Below are 12,784 nucleotides of genomic sequence, written 5' to 3'. Positions count from 1 at the left end.
ATCGCAACTTTAATTTGTCATCTCCTCCGCTTGCATTTGGTCGCAGCTGCAGAGCACATATATTGGACATCATAATACGCGCTCAGGAACGCGAACACAAAGAAGGGCGTTCCTTAGCACTTGTTATGACGTCCAAGTTCTGTTATCGCCAACTAGCCCAAACTTCTGCGTTGAATGCAGAGCACAGAACACTTTGTATAGGGATCAGAATGCTATAGTTCGGAGAACCTGTAGACCTGCACCCTCTCGAGTTGCTATACCACGCAAGAAAACCAAGAACTCTTGTGGCTAAAAGTAAATAAAGCTGATTCAGCAGTAAATATGACTTGCCGCAGAGCGGCTATACCAGACACGGGCGTCACTGCTTTCTTGCCGGCAACGGCAACGCCTGGAAGGGCGGGTGTATTGGAAGAATGGACGAGAATAAGCTTCGGCCCCATTGGCTTCGTCCCCAGTCCCATTGTTCCTCGCACTGAACGAAGCTTCGTGACAGACGCGGAAGACGTTAACTGGGTCGCGGCTGACGTTGGGTCCCACAGTTTGACGCCTTAATTCTTTCCAAGGCTTGCCGCGGTCGCTCAACTCGGGGAGCCAACCCCGCCGAGGATCGAGAAGCGGCGGAACAAGAGTAAACATAATCTTCTCAGAGCTAAAACCTCCCAATAACTCTCAATGAGTAGCAGTATCTTCCTTTTCTTTTTCCGGGATGATTTGCTGCTAGGCATACGGAGAATAAGAAAAGGCCAAGTAAATGATTGTTATTCAGCATCGTGCGAGAATTGCAGCAATGTATCGGCAAACTTACTCTCCGTCACTGAAGGGGTTCACTTTTCAGCTATGTCAGGGCACGAGTTGGTATGGCCAAGGACTAGCAGCACGGCGGAAAGCAACGCAAACAAAAATTAAGACAAGTTAACAACGACATAATTTCACTTAAGTATGCAACACATGGACTTAATTAGACCATCGAATTAACCTTCAAGAAAAGAACGTTCGAAGATCTGAGCGAACTGGTATATGTGGATACATTAAGAACAACGTCAGCTGGGAGCATGGAAGCTGTGTGTGTGTGCGTCTGCGTGTGCACGCTTGTTTGCGTGTGTGACAAATGAAAGCCACCGCACGATAACATATAGTGCTAGCACCCGACGATCTTTATGGTTGTAGTATTCCTTACAGCACACGAGATAGAAAAAAAAAAATACTCGAAGGCCATTACGCACGGCTCACCACGACATAGAGCGCGCTGGCACGGCGTCTCTGTCAGAGCAAGAAACACAACCAAGCGGAGATGCTGATGACACGCTCAGAGAGGTCGACGCCTACCGAGCGAAGCTCCGACTCCTTGCAAAGCGTTTCCGAAGCGCAGCTCGCTTCCTCGCTCGCTCACGAAGTCGAGTGCGAGGGACCGTTACATAGCTCACAGCCGGGCACATATATAATCGTTGATCCGAGCGGCCCGCGTCACGAGTCGCGTTGCGTTACACGCTGACAGCCCCGGCACAACCCTATAGCGGATGAGAAGGCTGCGGCGTGACTGCGAGCAAAACCCTCTCGGGCAACCCACTCGACGCCGTACCAGTCAAGGGCTCTTCTTCCCCGCTCGTCTAAACAAAGCCACCCTCGACATTTACCCACGGTCGTCGGGTTTCACGATCCCCCCCCCCCCCCCCCCTCACCTCCACGTTGGGGGGCGCCACTTGTTGATATCAATGGAAATTCCGTAACGGTTGAGTCACACAGCAATCTGCACTGAAAGCTCCGAGGGCGGAATTTGAAACATCTTTGGCTGGTACAGGCTTTTACGCGTGATATTTCGCATTCTAGCAAATGTGTTCTTAGGTACTGAACGATTCTCGTGCATCTGCATGGGCGGAATATTGAACCCATACCGCAGTCTACACTGGTAGTTTATATGCTGTCTCATTTACGCGAACTTTCCGCAGTCACTAGATTGTCAATACTTCACGTAAATCTATGGTTCACAGATTGTTAATGAATGTACGGGAGTACATGCTATATTATTGCTGCAACTGTTGTTGCAGTGGTCACAGCTTAAATGTTGCCTAAACAGAGTCGAAAGATTCTGTCTAGTTATTTTGTAAAGGAAATGCCTCAATGGCGACGGCTTAATTACGGGTTTTTACCTTCCAGAGCGAAAACACTGAACGCCTATGTGCAGGTTCATTTTGTATAGCGTAGCCATACATGCACATAGTTCCCGTGAGGCAAGGGACAAGTAGTCACCTGGCGCCGACTCCAAACGCACTCCTTTCCCAACCCACAAATGTACACTCACGTTTAACCTGAATTGATAGACCCACACTGCTCATCATGTGGGTCCATAGCCTCTTTAGACCATATTCCCTGGGACTGTAGAGACGACCCCCCCCCCCTCCCCTTCCCACCAAATCTCCTGGCCTTTCCCTCGCCTTTAAGTGTGGGAAGCAATATTCCTGTACCCGAGCCTGAAGGTTCAACTCCGGGCCATCGACTGGTGCCTGGTAGCCACCTCTCACAAAGCCAAATTGACGAAAAAGTTGTTTCCTCCTCCTCCAACCTGAGGATGGTTTTGATAGCCTACAAAGCCGCATGTGAACAAATGCACGGGAATGCCACGCAAGAGAAGTCATTGGATTATTGTACACCGTAGTTTTGCTCGAACCGCTTACATCGAAGCTTGAACTAGCGCAAGTATACATTAGAGACACTAAGTCATCGAATTCTCGCGAATTTTGGCTTTTCCGATCACCGCCCTTAATTAAATTGCTTTACAATTGAAGAAACAGAAATATTCTTATGAAGAGAATCTACAGGCTTATAAGGTGCTTCAGTGCTGCCCTTAATTGCCAATATCAACGCCTTCAGGTCACGTAAAGGGGATGACGGGAATGCATGAACATTTGCTTGCTGGCTGTATTTGTTCTATTAATTGTTCATTCATTCATTCTTTGATTCATTAGGATTAAAGTTTTTGAAGCAAAACAAGGGCTATCGGAGGACTGCGGACCAGTTTTGAGCAGCTGGGGCTCTTTAACTTACGCCTAAATATAAATCGATGATCACTTTTGAATTCCTCACCGTTGAAATGTAGTTCCAAAACCACGGGAAGCGAACACAGTGGCCTCGTGCCCAGCATAAAACACCACTGATCGAGCCACCGAGACAAATGACAAAGACAAGAAAGGCTTGGTTGGTCAGTTCTACGGTGGCTTCTATACAACATAGCAGCAGACTAGACGTCTTAGTTACTTCACAGAACAGTTAAAGTACAAGTTTTGATGTTCAATATGCCACGGCACGACCGAGAATAATTTAGCCCGAACACCAGATGTCGTGACGTGCCTAAGAATGCGCAGCACAAGACAACGCAAGCACTGCGGTGGCAAGAACAAAGGGATCACCGCGCAAGGAAGAAGCGTGTCGCTGACTCGGGCGTTTGACGCAAGCGCCATGAGGGAAGCTTTATAATGTCGCTATGGAGAGCCTACATGAAGACGAACAATGTCTCGTCCTTGTACCGTGCCCCTCTCGAGCGGTGGCATGCATGTAGCTGCGTAATGACTAGGTCGTGCCGCGCGTACCGCATTTTGGCGAGTGTAGTCATACTTTGCACGAGCTGGTGCTTTCACTGGCAGATATTGGAAGAAAATGAGATTGCATAAACCCTAACAAAAAAAACATGAAACACGTAAAGGAGAGCTAAATGCTATGAAATGAGAGCATCGCGCATTTAATAGCTGCACATATGGGTATCATTTAGCTTGTCCAAGATACCTTCGTAGTACGAAAGGCGCCGTTGAGGAGGACTTTGGAATAGGTTAGTCGAGTATGCAGTTCTTGATACGACACCCTCCCCTCCCTTCTTCACTCTCAATCAAATAAGAAAAATGTCGCGACTAACAGACTGTCAACTGAAACAACGGTTCCCCCCTCTTCACACTCACATGCACACATGCACACACATGTGTACCACAGAGACTTCTCGTTTATCAGGTAGTAGTTTTCTTTTTATTCATGAATTTCCGGTCACATTCCTGATAACTTCCCTGAATGCACACCATCACTGGGCCATAATCTGAAGCTCATTACACGCTACAACGAGAAAAACACGACACAATTTGTTCTGCTACTACCCATTTGATCCTCTTTTGAACTGTCGACGGGGGCAACAGACGCGAAAATGCGGCATGCATTCGAGCATGCGCGAGGATTCACAATAGACGCATAAGCCGAGATCCGGACGCAGGGCCACGGCAACGTGTAGGCACGCGCCGCCTTCCGGACGGCTTGCGTGCCAGACGCTGAGGTACAAACGAATGGCCTTGTGCGCTCTTCCAACCCCGTAAAGAGGAACAATGCCATTCCTCTGCTAACGAACGCCCACCCTACCGTACTTCCGTGGCCGAGTGCACCAGATTTCAAACCCGAGTGTCAGGGTCGTGACACCCAAATTTAGAACACCTCCTGCCACCCTGTAGAGAGCGAGCAGCAAAATGTTCCGAGAATGGACGTCCCACCTTCGTTCTATATTGCAGCCTGAATTTGTGGAAAGTTGAAGAACCTGAGGAAAGGAAGTACCTGACATTTTGATTTGAGGATTAAAGTATACGCGAACACAGGACCTGCATGGCTCGCGATATTGTGTTCAGAACACCTGTGCTCCTTTTCACGGGGACTTGGAGCTGGAGTGGAAGCTACACTGTATGCAGCTGATCTGAGCCCAGACCGACTTTGATGATGGTGAAAAAGTGTTCCTTCAAGAAAGAAGAAAGCAAGAAAAAATAATAAAATTGCCCTTCGACTTAAGTAGGATGGGTGAAAAGGACGAGCAGTCCGACAATCAGGTGGAAATATATAAAACACGAAACGTTTCGAAAGAGAATGCAGTATAGGAGACCCTAGAAGAACCTCGCCCAGTTATCAACGAGGAGACAAAACGCCTCTTTCTAGATACCCTGTCCTCTCCCGGGGAAAAAAATACAACTTGCGTTTGTGTGCGGGGCCCTTCAGCGCTTCAGTTCATCTATTAATAGTTAACGTTTTGCATAAATGCAGGCCACTCTAACAAATAACGAAAGATGTCACGAAGGGCTTGACTGAACATACGACGACGATGTCCTGAGTCCTGTTTTGCACCGCAACGACGGAGTTCGCGCTTGCCCTGTGCGGACGAGATAAAGGAAGTGTGGCTTCAAAGTCCTTCAGTCGCACAATGTTGGCGCGGTAGAGACCGCCAGAAATGGAATGAATTGCGCGCAGCCAGTTGGGCCACAGTTCAAACCCGTGCTTGCCGTTAGCCTTCCTTGCATGCGTTGTGACTGACTTCATACTCATGCCGCACTTCGTAAGTGCTGCCTGGTTGGAGCGATTGCCGGCCGCTTTTGCAAGGCTACAGGTCTGCCTGCAGCAAGCAACCCCTCCCCCCCGCCACCTCCTCGTCTAATCTTAGTATATGCGTCTAACCTAATCAGCAATCTAACTTAAAATGTAACATTTATACTGAATTATTATGCTCGTACTGCCAGTGTCACCTTGATGAAATCCACTCTTCACCTTCCAGACCTGGTAATGAGAAGAAGGATTTCTCGTCTCTTGCTTTTTCATAAAATTTTCTTTCATAATCAAGAACTTCGACAGGAATTCATCTAAGAACCTGCTTACTTTTCATCATGTGTTGACCACCCAAATAAAGTAGCCGTTCCTTTGTGCCGCACTAATCTCTTTTTACATTCTTTTCTTCCGAAGACCAGTAGAGAGTGGAATCGCCTTCCCCCCTCCATCGCTGCCACTGAGGACCAAGCGTTGTTGAAGTCTGCAGTTACTGAACACTTACTGGTGTAGCTGCAAACTAATGTTGTTTCTTTTATTTACATTGTACCCACCTCCTCTGTAACGCCCTCTGGGTCTTGATGGTATACTAATAAATAAATAAATAAATAAATAAATAAATAAATAAATAAATAAATAAATAAATAAATAAATAAATAAATAAATAAATAAATAAATAAATAAATAACCTTTATGCAAAAATTTAATGAGAAATCTTATCCAATCTGTAGCATAACGTTTTTATGTAAAGTCCACAGTACACTGCAAAATAATTTACATCCTTAACAGTAAAAAAGACTGTAAATCAGTGTATAACTGTCACACTTAAGTCCCAAAGAGGGTGTAAGGGTGTTAATTATGGACAAATTTACGCAATTTTTCATGTTAATGGTGCAAATTATTTGAGTGTGTAGAGATGAAGCCAAGACCTGAATAGGTAACATGGCTGATTCACTAGACGGATCATCTTCACGTCCCGCAGGGGCTGTCGGGCGAGAACTGGGGAGGCAACTCCAGGTGAAGGTTCACTGAAGGTCGGTGAGCCCAATTTGCAGATGAGCTCCGTAGGAGCACAAGTGACTGCCCTCGATTAAAGGCGAGTGGCACTGGTGGCTGCTTTATACAGCGCAGCGCCACGTTTCGGATTGCAAGGTCCGTGATATGGCGCGAAGGCACCTTAAGCAGGAAGACGTCGCAGACTACGATAAGTGGATTCCACCGGTGGGTGGTCCATAGAGGGACATCATGAGGCCTGCGACTCGCTCTTGGCTTTAGCCAGGGAGTCAAGGCTACTTCACTAGTCCTAGAAAGAGCTATTTAAAATGTTAAATCATGCCACTTGCGAAACTCTTCAAGGAGCCCGTGTTTCAAAACATGGACACAGTGAGTGGAGAACAGTGCGGGGGAGATGCACTGCTGTAGCCGTGTCCCATGCAAGGACAACTATACAAACTGTAAGATGCCTCTCCTCGAGCACACGCACACACACAAAAAAGAAAGAGACAGAAAACATTCTGGGATTTTACGTGCCAAAACCACGATCAGATTATGAGGTACGCCGTAGTGGAGGACTCCGGATTACCTTTGACCACCTGGGGATCGTTCACGCGCCCCCAGTGCACGGGGCACGAGCGCTTTTGCATCTCGCCGGCATCAAAATGCGGCCGCCGCGGCCGGGATTCGATCCCGCGACCATCCTTAACAGCGCAACACCATAGCGGTGAAGCCACTGCGGCTGGTAAACAGTATACTTTCAACCTGCACTTTTTCGCTCCCGTCAGCTGTTTCTCGTTTTTTCTTTCTTTGTTTCTTTCTTTTTATTTTTTGCAGGTCATGGATGACGATGCGTTCAATCTTCCCACTTATGGGTGGCACGACAGTCAGGTAGCCTTCAATAGATAGGTGTACTCAAGGTATTTAAAGGGAAACTGAGACATCCACCCAAATGTAGCAATTGCTACAATGGAAACCCAACCGGGTTCCTCGAAAGAAAGCCTCGCAGTTGAAGAAAAATTCGTCCTGGTCCGGGACTCGAACCCGGGACCACCGCCTTTCCGGGGCAGCCGCTCTACCATCTGAGCCAACCAGGCGGCTAGCAGATGGCAGGGCGAAGTCGAATTTGTCGACAACTCGAAGCAAAGGCAAGTGTTTGATGTTATAGTTCAGCGGAAATCCGCTAGGTGGAGATAATTAATTAAAGGGAAACTGAGACATCCACCCAAATGTAGCAATTGCTACAATGAAAACCCAACCGGGTTCCTCGCGAAACCCAACCGGGGAAAGGCGGTGGTCCCGAGTTCGAGTCCCGGACCAGGACGAATTTTTCTTCAACTGCGAGACTTTCTTTCGAGGAACCCGGTTGGGTTTCCATTTTAGCAATTGCTACATTTGGGTGGATGTCTCAGTTTCCCTTTAATTACTAATCTCCACCTAGCGGATTTCCGCTGAACTATAACATGTACTCAAGGTAGCACGCGGTGTTGAAGCGGTGTTTCGAAACTGAAACACGAAAAACTTTGGTTTCAGAAGCCGCCCTTGGAAGCAAGCTTTCTATTGAACCATATGAACTTTTGTAACCACGCCGTATTCCGTCTTGCTCCCTCCTTTGAACATGCTGCCAAAGAATATCCAGCCAGTGGTCGGCAAACTCTCAAACTCACAAAAAAGAAAAGAAAAGAAAAGAAACCGCAATGTTCCTAAGCCGAAATCATGTGGCCTGCTGTGCCGGGCATGGTAGGCAGGTATGTAGGCAGGCCGGAGGTGATATTCACTGAACGTCCGATAATAAATAATGCTATGTAAAAGGAGGTATTAGCTGGTCATCTAATCGCTTCATTAGCGAACTCCGATGGTCGGGAGCCCAGTATATGGCACCAAAAACAACGAGCAAGCATCGGTACTCACCGTAGACAAGCGGCCCTGGACGATTTCCTCTCGTATCTGAGTCATCAGGGCCAGGCACGTTTTCTTCAGTTTCCACAGGCGTGCCTATACATGGGCGGAGATAAAAGAAAGCGTGTCATATGGCGGTACGTCGCGCTTTATGACTGGCGGTGCCGCGTACGTATCTGCAAAGGCATAAAACGCGACAAAGCTGGCCAACACACTGAGAACGGCCATAGCAACACGTGCAAACGGGGTTGCTAATGGTTTGTTTGCCTCCTTGCTATCAAGGTCGCTTTCTATCGCCTGTTTTCCATGCGGGTTTCTCGAAAACCTGTTAAGCAGGCCTTTGTTGCCACTACGATTATACTGCCAATTGGTACCGAACCGTGGTCTGAAGGCTTCAACTGCAATTTCTTGGTTTATGTGCTTTCGTACAAGTTATGTGCTTTATTCTCATGCTTTGTGTTTGTTATTGTACCTGTTATTTTTGTACCTATATTTCTAATAATACACTCCTCCCCGTGCCTCCCCACTGCAATGCCAAACTGGCGCTGTGGGTATCTAAATAAATAAACAATAAATAATAAAAAGAGATGATAAATTATGTTCCCCCCCCCCCCTTCACATTCACGTACATATTCACAAATCGAAACAAAGTGAAATTTAATCCGAGCGCTCATTTAGAAATGGCCACATTGTGTAAATTGCACCACCCAGGGCCCAAAATGGCCGCATCGCCTTAAGTACGTCGTTTCCTCGGGCAGCCAAATAAATCGAAGATGTTATCTGATTATGCTTCAATGTCTCCACTGGTTAACCAATTTTCCGATAATGTCAGCGGCCTAGTAATCCCAGACGTTGTATTGTGCCATAATAGCTACTTTTGCTTCTTTATAGTAAATTCGCTGCACCGTGAGGCTTCATGGCCAGAAGAGAAGTACTGAAGGACCGTTGTACAGCCAAGTTCATGGCCAAGCCCCCCCCCCCCCCCCCCCCCAGAAGGGGAATTCTAGCTATTCTTATGGAATGACTGGAAGTTATTGAACTTAAGTTATGCACTTCATGCTTCTGCGCAGAAACTGAGGTCTCTGCACAACTACCGCTATCCTGCAAAATAATCATTCGGAACAGCCCCTCACATCCATCGTTCTGTCTCGCTCGAGACTGCGATAAGTGTTTTTTATCTCGTGTACAGTCAAACCTCGTTGTAAAAATGGGATATAACGAAATAATGGATATAACGAAGTAACCGAATTTTCCTTGAAATCTACATAGGAATTCATAGTGCAGTACATGCAGTAATGGATATAAAGAATTAATGAATATAACGTAGTAAGATTAATATTAACGTAGGAATGGATATAATGAAGTAATGGTAGCTCCTCCTTCAACTTCGTTATAACGAGGTTTTACTGTATATCGGAAATAAACGAATGTTCGACAACTTCGAATAGTGAATGCCAGGATAGAATAGCGGGGACTGTTCGATTCGTGCTCGAAATTTTGAATGTGCGCACACCCTCAGGTATAATTTGTTTTAACAAATGAAGATGCTAAACTTTGGGGTCGAAAAGGACGTGACAACACACCCAAGACAAGACAACATTAGCAACTCTGCAGTCTGAAATAGCGCGTGTTCATCGTGCTGTAGTATTGAGCACTGTTACATACGAGCGAGTTCTCACATATACATAAATGACACAGTGTGTAGAAAAAGTTTATTTAACTAACGACGATATGAACATTGCGGGTCATGATAATATAGAAGTCATACAGTTAATGTCATGACTATATCAACCACAAATGCAACGCTTTGGACCCGTAGTTACAAAAACAATTACTGCAAGCAAACTTACACATCCACCATATTTCCTCCGGCAATGCTTGGACCATCTGTCAAATGCTGTGTCGCCATTGACACCTACCTACTCAAGGAGCAGAATTCATATGGCATATCGATCACTGCTTCTCATTTTTAGTGTAACACTTTATTCTTTCTTTAAAAGCACAGATAAAATACTTAATCGCTTATGTTTTTTTTTTCTTCTTGCTAGTGTTGGGGCAGCGCCTTTTCTATTTTTTCAATGCCAGCCAGATGTGGCCGATCCAACCGGTCATCACCCTCTCCAATCACCCTTTCCTACTCTCTCCCGTCGGCTAGCGTTCGCGCCTCCTTTACAGTCGTGGGGGAGAGTACCCTCTGGGTGGCGCCTCACGACGGAAGTCGAAAGAACTAATCCTGACGGACGCGTGAAGCGTCTACCGCACCTCCCCCGGAACGGCAGCGGCGCGCACTCAGACGCGAGCAGTCGTACCTAAAGCCCCTGGAATCGTACCCTCTGGGTAGCGTCACATCGCGGCAACTCACTGAACTAAGGCGAACCAATGGCTCCCATTACGGAGCAAGCGATTGCACTGGTATTGAAACGGTTAACGTAGGGGCAGGCAGTGACATGAACCATGTTACATCGGAATCAGTTTGTTTCCAGTAATGCTGGATAATGTATTTTGGGGACGCTACGGTGCGTGTACTTTGACGACGCAGCGCTAAAACAATTATGCTACTACTAGTAGTACCACCACTACTACTACAAATACTATTACTACTACTGCTACTACTACTACTAACTTCCAACTACAATTAACTACTACTACTACTACTACTACTACATCTATTAGTATTACAACAGCTACTGCTATAATTGCTGTTGTTGCTACTGCTCTGGAGCTATCACTCCTGCAACTACTACTACTACTACTACACTACTACTACTACTACTACTACTACTACTACTACTACTACTACTACTACTACATCTACTGCTACTACTACTACTACTACTACTACTACTGCTAATACTACTACTACTACCACTACTACTACTACAACTCCTTACGACTCCTTACTAACTACTACTACAGCTATTGGTACGACTTCTTCGCTGCTATTACTGGTGCAGCGAGAACCACTACTATTAACTGACGTCTGGCAAACTGCACTTGAGCCTGGGGAGGGGACATCGTGGCTTAAGAGGTACGAATATCAAGGTCGACCTACCTGGCACGCCTTGCACCATGTATCTCGGAGTTGAGAAGCGACTCCCCGCTGATGACCATCCTCCCAGAAAGCAGGCGGCAGAACGCTGGCACATACTTCCGGCAACCTGCGATGTGGTTCGCTTTGAAATACGCATTGAAAAATTGGCCCTGAAAGGCCATTGAGAAGAAATGTGCTTGTAAAGCTTACGTAACCTCTGCTATTGCAGCACATCATGACAGCCGCAGAAATGGTTGTGCAGCACTGGGCCGACAGTTTACGTCAGAGCAAAGTCCGATTTTCCTATTGCAGTAGATGCAAAACGGAAATGTTCAAAATGAACTGGGAAAATATTCCCTTTATCAGGCAGTATGTCCGATTGTCTTACGAGCCGAGACTATAGCAGAAACTAGTTTTCACAATGTTCAAATATTCAGATATAAAACAGATCGAGTTACGAATAAAAAAAAAGTGTTTTGTGCTTAACGCTAAGTTAAATGGAAGTGACCTTTGGCAATAAGTATCTTATTTGAACCCTTATAATTACTACGAGTCAAAGTTGAGGACATGCTAAAAAATTGCCACCTCAACTTTCTAACCCTGTAATTGTGGCGTCAAATTGGAGATGAAGGTTACGTGAAATGAATCCAGTGAGGCGTCGAAAGAAATAACCATGTTGTATAGTTGGTGTGAAATACCTAATCTGTCATCCCCACAACGCCTAACGTATTCATATTTGATAGCGTGAGCATGGCATTGAAAATGCCAAATTAAACGGGGAAATCGTAATGCATTACGCTAATGCATCGTAATGTAGTAGCGTTTTCGACATGCGGAATCAAATGTTCAGTTGTGGATAGCTCATTAAATCAAGTAATAATATATAATCAGAAATACTCAAGTAATTTATTTACAATTAAAATAACATTTGATTGCTGGTTATATTTTATGGTATTAGGGAGTTCTCTCCATTGCCATACATATGGCGAAAAAGTTGTTTTAGTTTTCCTTGCTGTGGAATAGTGTTTGAGAATTGATGGGATAACACACCTTTTTCCAACAGTTTGCATTTGTAGATCTTTGTATAGTTAAAGCCGTATGTAATATGCATAAGTTTTTGATAAACAAAGGGGACAGGTATTATTGGCAGTAGCGTCAGATTGCTTCTAGCAGGCTTTGTTATCGAAGACCGCAATCTTCGGTGCTAAGCCACGCGATGCTCGATTGTATGATGCTTTTGTCATTCTAAAAATAAATTTACGCGACATATCTGCAGACATCACGTACACAGGTCTTGAGACGTGTCTTGCTGGCCAGCGTACACAGACAACCTGCCGACAGAAGTCGATAACGTGTCTGTAGTAACTGTTCTCTGTTGTTACATCCCGGACAAACTGGTTACTCACACAATATCTGCACGCACTAGTACTTCAGAAGCGCGAAGCCATGAAGGCTGCTTACACACTGTATGAAAAAACGGAGTGCTGTCAGCTTCCTTAATGGTGCAACTGATTGCCGCATATTTGACTC

The 12,784-nt window shown here is 45.8% G+C and overlaps 1 protein-coding gene and 1 non-coding gene across 2 annotated transcripts in view; both read right to left on the bottom strand.

Annotated features, from left to right (window-relative positions):
- The window catches only part of LOC119457890 (uncharacterized), a 483,998-nt gene extending 472,621 nt beyond the window's left edge, over positions 1-11,377 (bottom strand). The window contains 2 exon segments of the mRNA XM_049670508.1: positions 8,236-8,319; positions 11,276-11,377. Coding sequence (XP_049526465.1) covers positions 8,236-8,280 — 45 coding nt within the window. The 5' untranslated portion in view covers positions 8,281-8,319; positions 11,276-11,377.
- Trnas-gga (transfer RNA serine (anticodon GGA)) lies at positions 7,347-7,421 on the bottom strand. The gene has a single exon. It is a non-coding gene; the product is annotated as a tRNA-Ser (tRNA).
- Positions 11,378-12,784: the final 1,407 nt, after the last annotated feature.

This window comes from Dermacentor silvarum, chromosome 7 (assembly GCF_013339745.2).
Source record: "Dermacentor silvarum isolate Dsil-2018 chromosome 7, BIME_Dsil_1.4, whole genome shotgun sequence".
NCBI lineage: Eukaryota > Metazoa > Arthropoda > Arachnida > Ixodida > Ixodidae > Dermacentor > Dermacentor silvarum.
Note: the sequence above shows the minus strand (reverse complement) of the source record. Positions and strands in the feature narration are given on the sequence as shown.